The 16334-nt window shown below is 39.9% G+C and overlaps 1 protein-coding gene across 3 annotated transcripts in view; it reads right to left on the reverse strand.

The window, feature by feature from the left end:
• Positions 1 to 817: 817 nt before the first annotated feature.
• gria4b (glutamate receptor, ionotropic, AMPA 4b) overlaps positions 818 to 16334 on the reverse strand; it is a 158803-nt gene continuing 143286 nt past the window's right edge. Inside the window, exons 12-16 of one of the 3 annotated variants that reach the window (XM_026182433.2) lie at positions 15547 to 15745; positions 12909 to 13156; positions 8676 to 8790; positions 6479 to 6616; positions 818 to 2704 (exon numbers count right to left, since the gene is read on the reverse strand). In XM_026182433.2, coding sequence (XP_026038218.1) covers positions 2540 to 2704; positions 6479 to 6616; positions 8676 to 8790; positions 12909 to 13156; positions 15547 to 15745 — 865 coding nt within the window. In that variant the 3' untranslated portion in view covers positions 818 to 2539. Of the gene's footprint in view, positions 2705 to 6478; positions 6617 to 8675; positions 8791 to 9433; positions 11256 to 12908; positions 13157 to 15546; positions 15746 to 16334 lie in introns of those variants that run through there. The other 2 variants (XM_026182432.2, XR_013911778.1) reach the window with 2 other exon arrangements.

The raw sequence follows: 16334 nt of genomic DNA on the forward strand, positions 1-16334 counted from the left end.
TTTACTTTGTATTGGGTCGACACCAAAATTTGCACTACCGCACACCACTGTAACAACTGAGAGCACAAAAAAGCAAATATATTCCCCAATATTCTAACGTTTCCTTAAAGGTTTCCTTAAAGGTTTCCTTAAAGGACCTTGCGCCTTACGCCGCGGCGTAAGGCATCAGCAAGAAACCCAATAATGTCTTTATACAAAGCAGCTGTAACCTCCTGAGACCCTGTGTCCTCGCATAGTGGACATTTCTCTGCCTTATAATTTGATCTGATCGATAAAGCTGTTTGAACCATTTTTGTTAGCTCTATAAAACCCAAGTCCCCGTGTAAGGACAAACTTGAAAAAAACTAGCTTCTGTTTAAAGATGGTTTGTTTTTGAGCGCTCCCTTCCATCCTCTTCTGTCACACCAATCTTTGCATGTCGTCCTTCACAATATCCACGAAGGGTCTTCCTCTTTTCCTCCCGCTTGGCATCTCCATCTTTATCCTCCTTTCTTTGATATTTCCACTCCTCGGCTTGGATCTCTAACTTATCAGGACCAACTGAGGTCAGACATCTAGGAGAAATTAAATGGGTGTCCCAGACAGATTCCAAACAGATTAAAAATGCTGGACCAGAAGCCAATAAAATGGCACCACTGTGAAATTTAGAAAAAGTCTAACTTGTTAAAACCTGCATGAACCACCCAATACCCAGATGTGGTCAGTTGAATGGTTTTTAAAACACAGGGGAACAACATCTGGTCAACACAAACATCTGATTCCACAGTTAAAGGTGCATGGATCTGAGAAAAAACACAAATCACATCACACTTTGTAATTTCTTTTTCTTTGTTTTTTTTTTACTTAAAAAAGATCAAAATAAAGATGTACAGCTGGAACCAAAATAAGACGCCGCACTACACTTCAGCTCTAAAGACAGATGGCAGAACAAGAAGGCATGGCGGCCTGGACTGCGTCAGCTGGTTTGTCCGCTCCACACAGGGCTACAGCAGATGAGCGAACCAGGAATCGGCGAAAACCAGCCCAGCCGTCGCTGATGGGGAGGGAGGGAGGGAGGGACAAGGTGGCTGGTGCTGCTGAAGATGTGGCGTCTTTCATATCCAATCGCAGATTGTCCACTTCCGGGAGAGACTAGGACACTTTGAGACCGAAGCAAATACATTTCTGCTACAGGGTGTCCAGCCTCCCCCGGAGGATCCACAGTGATTCAAATAAGAAAGGGCTCTAATCACTGCTCGACATACAAACGGCGGCTTCGTAAGCTGGGGTTTGACGTCTTACTGGCGATAAACACTTCAAATAACATACAGCGAGAGTAATGGCATCGTCCGATTTTTGTCACGTCTCCGCAAACATAATGGTCTAGAAAGGACTACCCAGATAGCACTTGACTGTCGACATTTAAAACCGGGAGACAGACGTTTAATTCTTTTACGTTTCTGAGTACAAAAAATAGACCAAAGAATGAAAAAAATAGTTATATTCTGAGTGCAGAGGCTTGATTTATGAAGCTCTACTCATGAGCGACTCTCTGGGTCTATGCCTGCACAGTGAGGGTTGTGGTTTAAGGATTGGGGGTGGCACTAGTTAACATTCATCATTGAATATATTTATTAATTTCCAACAGGTATCAGAATATTTGGGCAGTCGATACCCCTTCACATTAAAAGTTTGAATAGTCCTATATAATGAAGTTAAGTATTCAACACATTTTGCCTTCCATACGTCTCATTTTTCACTTTTTCATCTTTTTTTCATTATTGCGATGAATAAAATCTTTTTAAAGATGATTTACCAAAAAAAAGTTCTGTTCACTACAATATCTGCTATATACATCTGTTTAAAAAGCAAGCACAGTCATCCCTATGTACAGCTAAAGATTTCATTGTGTTGTTGTTCACGGAATATACATATTTATTATTTTCACAGTTTTCTATGTTTGCTCTTATATTCAGTATCAACAGACTTCATTTGTTCTTATGAATACAAATGTTTTTCAGCGCACTGAGCTGTCAACCCTCCCGTGTTGATATCCGGTGATGTCTCTTGAATGCTGCTCGTGTCTATGTAGCAAATACGGTTCAGAAACAATCTTGATTGTGGTTCAGTTTTGTTTTCTTCTCTTTTTTTTTGACGATTCACAGCAATCCAAAAAAGTTCTGAGTTTCAAGTTTACAGTTTTCTGGTCTTCCTCTTCATCACGTATCATGATATTTTTCATTTCCTCTCTTCTTCCTCTTCTGTCACTGGAGCTGTAAAACACAGTGGATTTTCCACAAGCGTACGCTTCCCAGTTTAAAAGAAAAAAAAAAAGAGACAGTTCTGCCTCAAGTTTCCACAGATTTCGGAGAGAAGTCATCGAGCCACTAGCCTCTAACCAGCGGGGGTTTGTTGTCGGTCCAGTCACGCCCACTGGAGGAGACTCGTCAGCTGTGTGAATGCGTTGTGGTTACTTTGTGTTTGTGGGCGGTGTGATTGTTGGTCTTTATTGGTTGGTGGTGGTGTTATTGGAATAAGGCACTTGAGAGGTTTTTGGTTTTCACGGGAGCTCAGAGGAGACCAGGGCGAGGCCGGAGCTCTGGCGGATGGGAGGCCCAGCGTGGACCGCCTTGGGACAGTCAGGCGTCAGCACCCGTCCGTTCTCCCCAACGCTGCCGGTGATGGACAGACGGGCCTTGTTCCTCATAGCTTCTGTAAATGTTAGCTGGGGAGACAAGAGATGAAGAGAGAGGTTTGTGTGTGGAGCAGGTGGAGATGAGAAAAAAATGGAGCATTGCAAATTAGAGTTTTAGGCTGTTGGAGTTTTAAATAAAACCTGAAATTGCTTATTATCATCGTACCTTCTTAGAGGTAATCTAGAAACCATTCACTTCCCTCAAAAAGTTTTGATTAAGTCTTTAAAATGAAAAGAAAAACATCTTGTATATTCTGCTTATTGCAGAATATACAGTATAATAAACACGCAGTCAGAATAAATTTTTTTAAGTTTTTTTGCCAAACTTATCGAGTGAGCTTTGTATGGAAGCCCGTTTCCGCCACTAAATAAAAACAAAAAAGCTAGTATCCATAACTCAAAATTTCGAGTTACTTTTCTCAAAATTTCGAGTTAGCTCTGCCAATCAAAAATATACGTGAATGAGGTCGCTTTCTTGTTACCTGGAAGCATATGGCGCAGAGGAACGTGCACTCAAAAACGTATCCCAACAAATTGGCGCTTTCGCGAGTATGTTTGCTGATAGTAACACCATGTGATTCAGTTAATAACACAGGGATTTCATCATTTGTGAAGCCAGGCTGAAAACACTCAGCAATCTGTGCATTCACGACTGGATGTAATACCGGTAGCTTAGCTGTAGCATTTGTAGCTGAGGGCTTCAGCTTCCGGGTAACAAGGAAATGACGTCATTCACGTAGATTACTGATTGGCATCGCTAACTCGAAATTTCGAGTTGCTTTTCTCAAAATTTTGAGTTAATAAATCGAAATTTCAAGTTAATAACTCGGAATTTTGAGAAAATAACTCGAAATTTTGAGTTATGGATCCATTTTTTTTTTTTTAGTGGCGGAAATGGGCTTCCATAGCTTTGAACCAAACAGTACTTTGATGTGTCTTTAAACAACACTGCAGCCCCCCGGTGGCCAGTGATGGTACTCCAGGTGGGCAAAGAGAAGTAAGGTAAAATATACAGTTTGCTGTCAGAAGTGCTGGGCCACCTACGAAACCGGCTCAGCCATGGAAACCTGTGCTATGAAGCTCCTGGTGCACACTCTCTGTGCTGATGTTAATGCCGGATAAAGGATGAACTCTCTTTTTAATAAAAAATGTTTCTAGGTGTTTATTTTTTAACATTAAAAAATAAATGTATTTGAATAACTTTATGTGACCCCGCTCTGTAATTTTACGTGGTCTGCCAATCCAGTGGCTGAGTCACTGTGGTCCTTGAACACTTCCTATTTTTAGTAATTACACTTAAGGAGTAGACCATGGAATATCTAGGTGGAAGGAAAACTCAGTGACGTTTAGAAAATTTTACAAATGTTTGGAAGGGCAATACAATACTATACAATACAATAACTTAATAAGGTAATAAACAAGAATTTTAAAATCACAATAGAATAAAGTGAAATAAGTATAAACTGGGATGAGATCCATGGGGTCATCTACAATAAATAAATAAAAGCCAGTTAACTGAAATTTGTAATTCTCATTTTAAAATGTAAATAGAAATTTTACTTTTAATCTTTTATTTTTACAGATGTTAATAAATTTAGACCACCTGTCATAGATCTGACAGATGGTGGTCTAATAAATATGTACGGTGTACTGTATTGTATAATTATAGTATAAGGTAACATAGTAAACACCGTTTGGCGTGGTTCTAGTAATTTAGTTGTAAAATGCTAGGAAATACTTATATTTCAAATAGATATTATAAAAAGAAACAATTTTAAAGTTAATTACTTAGTAATATTTCTCTTATGACCAATATTTGTTAATGAACTTTTAAAAGTAAAGTAATAATTTGTAAATTTGTGATGAAAGGTGTGAGTGGACCACAGAGGTGGAATACAGCAGTTATAGGAGTGGCTACATTAATTCTTCTCCACCAACAAACCTCTCACTTATAACAAATACCAAACACTAAAACTCCAACATGCAAAAAACTTCTAGAACGGGCCCACTGTATACCATAACTATACACTTAAATATATGTATATATATATATAAATGTATGTAAACACAGTAATGTAGCAACCACCTTTCACAGCCATTCAGAACAGTAGCAGCCCCATACTACATGTAAATCCATTAGCACCAGCAGTGTTACACAGTGAGTGATAGTTGCAGCCAGTGGGACAGGGAAGCTGACTAAGCAACAGTCAAGCTAATGAAGAGTTTGTGCTGAAGTGCTGATGGGGGACACATAACCACGTAGGACAGATATACATCGAGCGAGGAGAGCTATCTGAAAGTCTAATGGTCAGGGACCTGGGGGAAATATCCAGAGTTCACATCAATAAAGTCCAGCTTGAGAGGTGGTGTCACTTGTGTTAACCTCAGCTTAAATATGGCTTTAGTAGATACACTTCCTACATGCTCTGAGATGATTTTTTTTTGTTATGTAGTGGCTTCATATTCATCAGAGGATCAGAGTGGACGTCTGATGCACGAATGCTCTGCAGTTTAGATGAAATCCCCTCACAAGTGTAGGTAGACATGTGTGTACAAGTAAGACATTGGTCCTCATTTATCATGACTTTCCTCCCTGTTATAATTGTGATAGGCTGAGCGTAGACTGTGTATAAAAGATGCACATAGCTGCCATTACTCATAAATTATTGAGGGTTTGGTTGAGAAGCCTCCACATGAGTGTTTTCAGAGAAACTGAGGGAGTCTCATACAGCAGCCTGCTTTTTCCTCCTTCTTGATGCTAATGGTAGCATAATTTTCCAAATAAGCATCATGTTGGGTTCAGTAAGGCTTAAAACTAGCAACTAGTAAATTCATCAGGACAGTGTAAACAAAGGAAACGAAGGGAAATTTCTCAGACTTCCATACAGTGGTGTTCCTGAGAGTCGCCCCCTGCTGGACATAATAAGAAAGTTTTACTTTAACCAGAAAGGTACTCCATCATTTATACACAGTCTAAGGAGCTGTGCGTAAAAGCACTATGACCACAGCTGCTGCAGACCTTCACAGTAAGGCTCGGATTTTAAAAGCTGTTCAGCTTTTTACTCTAAAAAACATTAGAAATATCTTCTACACATCTGTATCTAGATTTCTATTCCAATGAAACTACCCAAGCTTACATTATATAATATTATAACATTATAATATTAGTTTCTAGTGATATATTTAGAAAAAGGTTGTCATTAATGACATTTATCGTGTACTTTGAGCATTATCGATGAATATCTTGTTCAGTATAAGCAGTGTTTGTTGGATTTTGGCAGAAAAACAGCTCAATAAATTAGGACCAACATCTGCAGCCACACAAGCTGCGAAGCAGCGCAGTCGACGTCATGTCTGAAGATGACTCATGGCTTCCTGTCACACTGAGAAAAAAGCTTGAACGCAGACGTCACATGACCACATAGTGAGCGGATAGGACAGAAATGTGGGAAGCAGTTTGCCACTGGTCACGACAGTCACTCAGCATGTTGAAGCTAGCAGCGGGGGTGTGATTGGTTTCACTTACAGTCTCTGTGCAGGGAGCTAGTGAGGGGGGGAGAAAAGGCCTGGGAGGACCTTCTACGAAAACCCCATCTACATCTTATCAGCTTCCCCATCGCTGCCATAACCATTGAAAACCTCACTAAACTCGGCTAAGTTGTGGATGGTGGGGCTGGGCCGGGGACTCTGGCTTTGGCTAGGCTCGGGGCTATTGCGGGGGCTGCCTGTCTGGCAGGGGTAGCAGTGACGGTGAGATTGGTGGTATTGGGGGTGTTGGGACTGGGATTGGGACTGGGCCTCCACCTTCATTCTTTTGGCCTCGTTGCGTGACTTGTAGCAGAATTCGATGAGGGCCACCAGCATGGCCAGGCCCAGGCCCCCGACGAGGATGTAGAAGACCCCCGCCACGTTGCTCAGGCTGAGGGCCTGGGAGGACTTGTCCTGTAGCCGGCGGGGAGAGGAACACAAGGGTTAGAGATCGTTTTGGCAGATCAGTCAACACTTAAACACATAAAACAGCGTAAAAGGAAAAAAAAAACGTACAAATTTACACACAAAACTGATCAAACATAATTTTTTCACTACACTACCTCTAACCTTCGTCTGTAGCCATGTTATCAAATATCTCCAACTTTCTCCATATCAGTTAGCGTGCTTTTGTCACATATCCCCTTTGCCGTGTAGTGCTGTAAATACAGTCCATATAAATTTGGGTAATGACAGCCTTTTTTGTAGCTTTGCCACTGTGCATCACTACATCCATTTGAAATGAAACATCAATCATGATGTGATTAATGACTGAAGTGTAGACTTTCAGTTTATATTCCAGGGTTTTAAAAAAAACTTTGCATTAACCGTTTAGGAATTACAGACATTTTTACACACACGTCCCTCATATGGACCGACTAACATAATTCTAAATGAACATTTTTTGAAGGACATCACCGAATGCTGTGTTTCCTGATAGGTTTTTAGTGCAGCTACTTCTTCTGTCCGGTCTTCCTCCCCTCAGCTACAATCGGTGATGGCAGACGGCCGCCCCTCCCTGCGTCTGGTTCTGCCGGAGGTTTCTTCCTGTTACAAGGTAGTTTTTCCTTCCCACTGTCGCCAAGTCCTTGGTCATGGGGGGTCAATTTCATTGTAGCAGCTTTTTCTGTATTATTGTTGGGTCTTTATATAAAGTGCCTTTAGGTGACTGCTGTTGTGATTTGAAGCTTTATAAATAAATTTTTAAGAATAAGATTTTCTTTTAAAGCTGTGCAGGCCGTTTTAGAGGTTTTCCTTGTATCATTCAGGTTTGCGATAAATAATTCGTTTTACTAAATTAACAAATGCTAAACCTGAGATTTCCTCCATTTTTGTTTCGCTTTAGTTTGTTTTCCAAGTTCATAAAATCTTTTCAACAATTTTATTTTCTTATTTAACTATATCACGTAGTTTTAGTTTTTCAGTTTAACTATAATTACCCTGGATAATTTACTTCAGTTGTTTGTTGTGGTTTTTCAGGCCTTTTATGAGTTTATTACTCTGTGAATTAAGAATGAACGAGGTAAAGGATCTTGAGTAGATTCCAGCAAAGATTCCATTAGTCCAGGCAAGTCAACAAAGGAACGGGCCTCACCGGGCCAACTGTCTGTCAATCAACAGTACATTATGAGCCTGTTAAAATGAGAAACTGAGTATTTTTTTAAAAATGGCTTTAACTCCTAAAAAGTTAATCCAATACTTTTGTTTAATCCCTTGAATTAAAGCTGAAAGTCTGCACTTCAGTCACATTCTGATTATTTGAGGTAGGAGACAAAGTTACAAAAAGTGTGTCATTGTCCAAATACTCACGGGCCCGTGGTTTTCTTTGCGGCTACGCTAATGTGAGCTTTCGGGTTTCTTCCAACCGTTTAACCCCTCGTTTATTCAAATGTATGCAGCTGATCGCTCATGCTCCCAACCTGCCATTTATCTCCTCTTAATAAATCACCTACATCCTTAAGGTGCGTTGGCTCAACACGAACGAATGGCTGTCATGCTCGGTCTCATTTGCAGGTGATAGCGTGTGTCCTGCACTGCAATTTTCTGATTAAGACTGATGTGGATCGTACATGCTGATTTGTTACAACGTGGCCACTCTCTCCATGCTCCAGTGCATCAGCAACATGGATCACTGTCAAAGTGTGCAGCTACAGCTGAGGCATACAGTACCACTGACAACTAGTGTGACATACAGTAAAGTCTCAAGATGCCCTCAACCATCTCAGGTGACAGTCAACTGTGTGTGTGAGCCTTCATCTGCAGTTGCATCACATCGCTTAGCTGCTGTAAAAACGCCGAGCCATGCCTCGTGTCTGTCATGCTGTATCCTCCAGGCTACACCTTGAGTCTCTACCTGCGTGTCTGTTATGTGTCTTATCGGCCAGCCTGCTGTAATAACAGAACTGCCAGCGCTATAAAAGTGTGCATAGAGACAAAGAGAGGAGGGGAGGCTCCCAGGCTGGTGGAGACTGACCTTACTTCCAGAGTCCTTGGGTCCACACTCCCCTTTATCGTACCACCATTTGTTTTTCAGTTTGTCTAAGACTCCTGCTTCACTCAGTTTCAATACGGCAAGGTTTACGGGCGTTCTTCATATCACGGGGGGCGGGGAAGGGTGGGGAAAATAACATAAATAACATCATAGGACATGTTATTTTATGTTATTCAATCAGAAGAAGCCCAACAAGAGCAGCTCAGTACTCTTCAGTACAAAGTGACGAAGCCAGTAAGGGGCCCCACTTATGCTACGTGTCTCTTTGCTCATTTATGTGTTTTAAAGGGTCGGGTTTATCGGGGGATGTTAAAGGGGGAAGGGGCAGAGCTAACAGACACATATACGTGGAGCCCCGGCTGCATCGCTTTTCTGGAACGGGCACATACTGCCGGGACCTTTGTCAGAATAACCCTGGAGGCTAGTACTGTCAAACCAAAACTATTGGCTCTTTTACCCTCACTAAAACATCCCAAACCGGGCTGCAATCATATTCCAAAATACTTATTTTGGTGTTAATTTATAATTATAATAGACCGCTACATAAACAGTACGGCAAATATTTCTGCTTCCACAGTACTTGCTCTCCACTCTAGATTAGAAGTCGCAGTTTCCAAATCTTCTGCGTAACTGTAGAGATCGACCCGGCAGATGCTCCTGTTACCAACAAAAACACATCTCTCTTTTTTTTTTTTTTACCCACATCAAGGTCACATGGGCATAGCGTCATAGCGGCTAACCTTCTCGCCACCGCCTCCGCTGCCACACTCTCCTTTGTCGTACCACCACTTGTTTTTCAATTTGTCCAACAGGCCTTGTTCATTGAGTTTTAACACTGCCAGGTTTACTGCACTTCTTGAAAACGATAAAACATATTTGGTGAGAGGGCGTGAGTATGCTGTCCAATTTGGGAGGGAAGGAAGAGAGGGGGGAGAGGAAAGGGAGGAGTAGCAGTAAGAGAGGGACAAGGGTGGAAAAGTGCATTAATCCCATTCGAGAACCCAAACACACCCTGAGTCAAAATCTCTCTCCCTCAAAGTGAAATGATATCAATAAATAAGCTCCTTATGTTACAGTAATGTAGTCTATTTGTTTTTAGCCAAGCCATTTTAATTAATTAGCATGAGCTAGCAAGCTAGAGCTCATAAAACCTCTAGATGTGTAAGATTGCACTTTAATCAGACACTCATGTTTCCCAGAGAATAATTTGGTACTCATGTGAGTATTGGCCCCACTTTTACCTTTACCACCATAATCTAGAAAAAAGTTCAATTAGCAATTCCCAGACAACTCTTTGTTGTAGCATTAGCATTAGCATACCCTAGCCAGCTAGAGCTAAAAATATATATATTTTTAAAAACTTTCTATAAAGTTTAATTTTTTTTAAATATTGCAAACAGATGCCACATGTGAGTAAAAGTTCCAGTATAATACAAATCTAAAAGGGTACAAGATGATTAATTATATAATTAATTATATAAATGAGAAAAAAAGAAAAAATATCCAGAACACAAGTTGTGGGCTACACTAGCAACATGCTGCTAAGCAAAAATATTTAACCTATCCTAGCTCTGAAAATTTCAGTCTATTTTGAATTTTAACATGAATTTCTCTAGTGTTGTCAACTGAGACCACTGCTAATCTAGATCTGATTAATATGATACATTTTATATGTTCTACATCTTAAAGACATTTTATAATTATTCAGATAAATGGGATTTAAATTAACCGGATTTGCAATCTCAGTTTAATGGTAAAAAGTATTTTCCTTTGTTTTAAACAGGCATAATACCTTTAATTAATTTTAATCAGACATGGTGACTGAATTATACGTATGGTAGATAATCCTTTTGTACACTGTTTCTTAATACAAAAATGAAAAAATATATAAAACAAGTAATCACTGGTACAAAAGCGTGCTACATTTTGGCACTTAAATTGTTGGCCATCAGCATTGCCAGCAAAATAAAAAATAAAAATCTGGCACCAGTTAGTTAGTTAGTTAGCTCTAGACCTATAAATAATTTAGACCTGATTACACATGCATATAGTATAGGTATGGCTGCCAATTCAAAGCTCACAGGATTGCTGAGCATTAAGCTGCTCTGGAAAATCATGATTGGCATGAAAAAAATGTCCATGAAAAGCTTTCTTTAAATAAGTGCGTGTAGCAATTTCATGGCTTCTTTTTAAGGCTGCTATAGTGATATCTGATGACAGGGCAGCAAAATTGTGAAGGAGAGAGAGATTTGCTCCAGCATGCATTTTGATCCTTTTAATTTATTTGTAATATTTCGAACAAAAATAAATAGAAGCAGTCAGAAACAAAAGGCAACAGAGCTCATATCCCAGTTCGGAGCCATATGAAATCACAGCCTTGACCAGCAATGTTGCCAGCTCTTGATGTCGCTGGTGTGTTTCCTCGCTGATATCCGGAAAAGTGACTGACAGAAGATGATAATCCTCAAAACAACAAAACAGAGGCCTGGGAGGGAGGACTACCCTGATCTGTTAGGCACTCTTCCTGGTCAAAGCAGTGGCTGAAAACTGGCACCAGCCTGGCTGCAAACAAATGATAGAAACCCTACTTTAGGTTTTGTGACCAGAGGAATTTACAGAAAACAACTACGGGGACAAAAGATATTTTAGATCATCAAAGGCAGAGCTTTCAAAAACTCAATTTCTGCATTTACGTGTGGACAAGGTCACCTTTTTCACATCAGACTGGGTGCTGTGCCACTGTTTGGAGGCTTTCGATTGGCCAAAATCTCTCTATAGTTGGGGTTATATTGCCATCTGTTGCTTTGGCATGCCCTTGACATTAATCTTTTTTGTCAAATCCAAATGGAAAAAAGTCCAGTTTTCAGTAATATCCATATATTTGCGGACATAGACTTAAACTATGTTGACGAAAAAGCCCCAGAGCAGGCGGTCTGGAGTTCAAATCGCTAACAGGGCACAAAGCTTTGTTTGATATTCTTACTGTTCTCTCTCAGTTCTGCTCTAATATGTAAGAGGACAAGATTAAACAGTTACTGAATGCAAAAAATAGTTTGCTAGAAAGTCAAATCTTGCATATAAACCAAACATGAAGCAAATTTTTTCTGCTGCACGCATATACGAGATGAACTGATGTCAAATTATCCTGAGTGAATAGAAGTTAAACAATTTTAATTTAGGTATAAAATACACCTCATAAAAAAACAAATAAAGGACCCCCCCCCCCTCAAAAAAAAAAAAAGACATCAGCTGGATTTTACCCACAGGACACATGACATGAATTAAGAATAAGTAGAAAGATCTAAAAATGTGAGGGAGGTGAGGTATAGGAGAATTAAACTTTCACAATATTGGAGTCTATGTATACGAATTGGCAAAAATTGTAACTCTTTTGTGGGTTCAAACAGCAGTTATCTACTGCTAATAATTGATAGCAAAGCTCTAAAACGGGTTATTTCAGTACTATTGCTTAAAGTGCTCTCCCTGGTTTTCAAATATGTATACCTCCACAGGAATAAATTAAAGTGAATGCAATTTCATTCACACCCCTGTGCAGTTTTGCCTTTAGTATATTTATCCTTTCCCCTCAGTGAGACCTTGCTGGAGGGCTTTGATCGATGAGTGTGTGGATTGAAATTGCAACTCCCCACTGTAATGCCACTGTATTCTGTGGCAGGTCTGTAAATTCCACTATGAGCGGGAGGCTGTGACAGAGTCTGGCAGAGTTACCCAGGGCTGAGCTTTCAAATGGCTCCCAAAGCACTATTTCAGTCACTTAGTTGAAAATAAAGAACCAGTCAACCGTGAAGGAACACTGAAGTAGCATTAGCTAAATATCTCAGAGCAATTACATTTTGTATATAAAATGCAGATTATCTTCTAAATGAGACATTTTCAGATGAGAGCTTCCAGAGCATGCCATTCCAACATGTCTTTGCCCAAACAGCAAGCACAAGCACATAGATTTACCTGTTGTGGAGAGCTGTAAAGACAAAAAAAGTGAATAAAAACCACCCACAATGAAGCCCCACATGCATGCAACAAACACAGATGTCACTAAGCGGCTACTTGTGCCCTCAAACAAACACATAAAACGCCCCACCCACCAACACTAAGCAGTATGTGGAGGCAGATAGAGATAGAAAAGGCGGCACACCAGGGAAGGTGGAATACCATAACAACACGTAGAACATATTGTTACACTATTCCACCCACCTTAACTGTGAACCCTTGGGTGTGGCTACTCCATAGCCCTTGGAGTCCAAGTTGCCCCCGACTTTCATTGTGTCGCAGGGCTTGCGCTGCTCTGTGTACTCATTCATAGTGGACTCCAACAGGAAGGCGTATTTTCCTTTGGACTTGCGGACCCGCGCCACACCCTCGGCCGTGGTCTTGGTGAAGACTGTGGGCTCAGCAGACTTCATGTATCCCCACATCTTCTCATAAACAGCAATTTTGGACCGCTGTGGGGTTTGGAAGGGTTTGGAGGTTCAAAGGTAGATGATGTGTGAGTGACAGAGAAAGCATGTCCACATACAATACAAAATAGAGAAAACATGGAGCATCAGTTCAACAATTTACATTTTGTTTATCAGCTTTGAAACATTTTACTGCAAAAAAGTCAAATAACAATACCGGCAGTTGTATAGACCAATGGTTCCCAACCCTTTTCAACTGGTATACTCTAAAGCCCTGTCAGATGGAACCAGCCACCAACACTTCTCATATTCAAGCGTGTTCATATAAACTCATTTTAAACTGAATTCTTGACTACTTTCAGTGGCAGTTTAGCCTTGTTATCATCTTTCCCAGCCCCCAGTGTCTTTGGTACTCTTTTGTATCCTGTTGGGTCTGAAGTCTTTACTATAAATAAATAAGATGGTTCAAGGCAATCCTTCCTGAATACCACACTCACAGATAAAGAAACAGTAGTTCCAGCTATACCAACAACAAATAATTAGGTGCCGTTATTCCCATGATCTACGTCTCTGAGGGGAGTACGATTTTAAAATGAAATATTATTACTCTTAATGCAAAATTCTAACTGTTAAAAAACTTTTAGCTAAATAATTTTAACTGCTAGCCACACTCTTAACTAATGATTTACAGTTTTAGTACAGCGTGATAAACAGCTAGCAGCCCATTTCATATCTTTAATCATATTCTTAAGAACAAACAGAACTGTTAGCTAACTTTTATAACTGCTTCTAGTGAACATTATCACTGATGATCAATGATGATGATGATCTATTGTTTATATTTTCGCAAACTGTTCTCAAAGCTAGGTAATAATTAGCTAACATAATTAGCTAACAAATTTCCAACTTTTTACTCTCATTTCTAAGTAAATTTTTTTAGCTGCGTTTATTATGCTTATATTTTTGTCTACATACGTTATTAAAACCCAAACTAATAGCCACCATTTTAATTTATTTAATATTTACTATTTATAATTTACCTTGTTATTTTATCTGTTTATCTAGTATATCTAGTAAACCATTTCAATTGCTAGCCATGCTTTTAGCTAGCTATTTCAACTTATAATAATAATAGTAATATAAAAATAATTTCCAGCTTTTATTTAGGTGCCCATTTTAAAAATGTTTTTGTGACTTTTTTGTTTATCTACAATGGTGGCTAACAAACACTACAAATTTCAGTTAATGTTCTACTCGTTTAGCTTTTAGCTTGCTATTTCAACCGTTAATCAAAACTTTTATCAACAGTCTAATTGGTAACTTGGTATTCCCCCGGATAAGCTGGAGGAGGTGGCTGGGGAGAGGGAGGGAGGTCTGGGCCTCTTTGCTTAGGCTGCTGCCCCCGCGACCCGGCCCCGGACAAAGCGGATGAGGATGGATGGATGGATGGATAATTGGTAACTATACTATCCAGCTCTTTAGTTATAATTTTAACCAGCTAGGTCTTTAATTTTCTTTGCAATCTAATTGAAATTCTAACAGCACCTTTATTTAATAATTTATTAGACAATACATATTTATATTTTAGTTTACCATCTCAAATATTAATCTAATATAGTTATGGGTGTGAATACTTTTTTACAGAATTTTAGCTATAAATTTCAAGTACAAGCCACATAGTCAATTATTTACAATTTTTAGCCACAATTCTAGTTTATTATTTCATCCGTTCATCCAAAATTGGAAAACTAAAAAAGCTTGTTTACTTTCAGCCAACATTTTGAACTGCTCGCTGAGCAGCTGAAAGGCAACTAATACCTTTAAATGCTGTCATACTTTTTTTCATTTATGAAAACTTAATTTTAAATGTCTTTATTTTATTTCCAATTTCAGTCTTATTTCTAATGCTTTAACCAACTTATGGGGTGGCTGCAGCTCAGGAGGTGGAGCAGGTCATCTGCTAATCGGAAGGTTGGTGGTTCCCTGGCTCCCCCTAGTCTGCATGGGCAAGATATTAACCCCAATTTGCTCTCCGATGCATCCATCAGAGTGTGAATGTATGTGAATGTTAGTGTGCACTTAAAAGCATAGAAGACAGTACTTGTGTGAATGTGTTTTATAGAGCGCTTTGAGTACTCTGGGAGAGTAGAAAAGTCCATTTACTTTCAACTTTTCTACTCAAACAAGTTTGGGTCTACTCAGTCATTACATTGACTGTAATTTCAGTTCCCAAGCTTGTCTTCCTAGCAGAAATACCTCCTGGTTGGGAATCACTGGAGTAACATACCTTGACAAGGTATAATAGGGACTAGAAGAAAACAATATTTTGATGAGTCTTTGCTTTTGAGCGTGTGTGAGTGTCAAAGATTGTAGGCCTTCACAGGGTCCCATACCTGTCTGAAAGTAGGTCACTAACTCTGGTAACACCAACTCACCCTGAAGAACTCTTTGGTTGAGCCAGAGTCTAATGTGCCATAGGCAATGTCGGTCTGTTTGGCCAGATCCTCTGCACTCTCAATGGGAGAAACCATCCTCTCCACAGTGAGAAAGGCGGCCAGGTTGGCCGTGTAGGACGAGATGATGATGAGAGTGAAGAACCACCACACTCCTCCTACGATTCGTCCCGATAACGATCTTAAAGATAGAAAGGAGGGAGGACGAAGAATAGCGCAGGAACAGATTGGATGGATTATGGCGAGGACGGGCAGGATGAAAATAAGAGGGAAGGAAAGTTGCAAGAAAGTAGAGCAGGAGAATGATAATTGGAGGTCAAATTAGGATAAAAAAAGGGAAAAGAGTGAGATAAAAAGACAGAAGACAGTCAGTGGTATAACAATAGTGAAAGATTAGACAGAATGAGATATGAGTAAAGCATGGAACCAACAATGCTAATGTAATACCACAAGGTGGAGCTCTGACAACACTCAAAGCTGCCAGAGCTTTATTTACCTCTCATTAATGCCTCACAAAAAATACAAAATAAAAAATCCCACATGCTTCTGTTGACCAGCTTTGATAAAGAGAAAGGTACAGGCTACTTTTGTCCCTTCTTACCCAACCCCTCTTTTTGTTTACTGGCAGGATGAGAAGAGCTGCAGGTCCCCCGGCCGGCATAGCGGCGGCAGCACTGCTCTTTTCTTGTTTTTTCACTCGGGGCAGACAGATAGCTCGCTGCTCAGGAGCAGCGGAAGGTCGTGAGGAGAATCTTAAACCATAAATGCTG

The sequence above is a fragment of the Astatotilapia calliptera genome, chromosome 10, assembly GCF_964374335.1.
Source record: "Astatotilapia calliptera chromosome 10, fAstCal68.1, whole genome shotgun sequence".
Lineage (NCBI taxonomy): Eukaryota > Metazoa > Chordata > Actinopteri > Cichliformes > Cichlidae > Astatotilapia > Astatotilapia calliptera.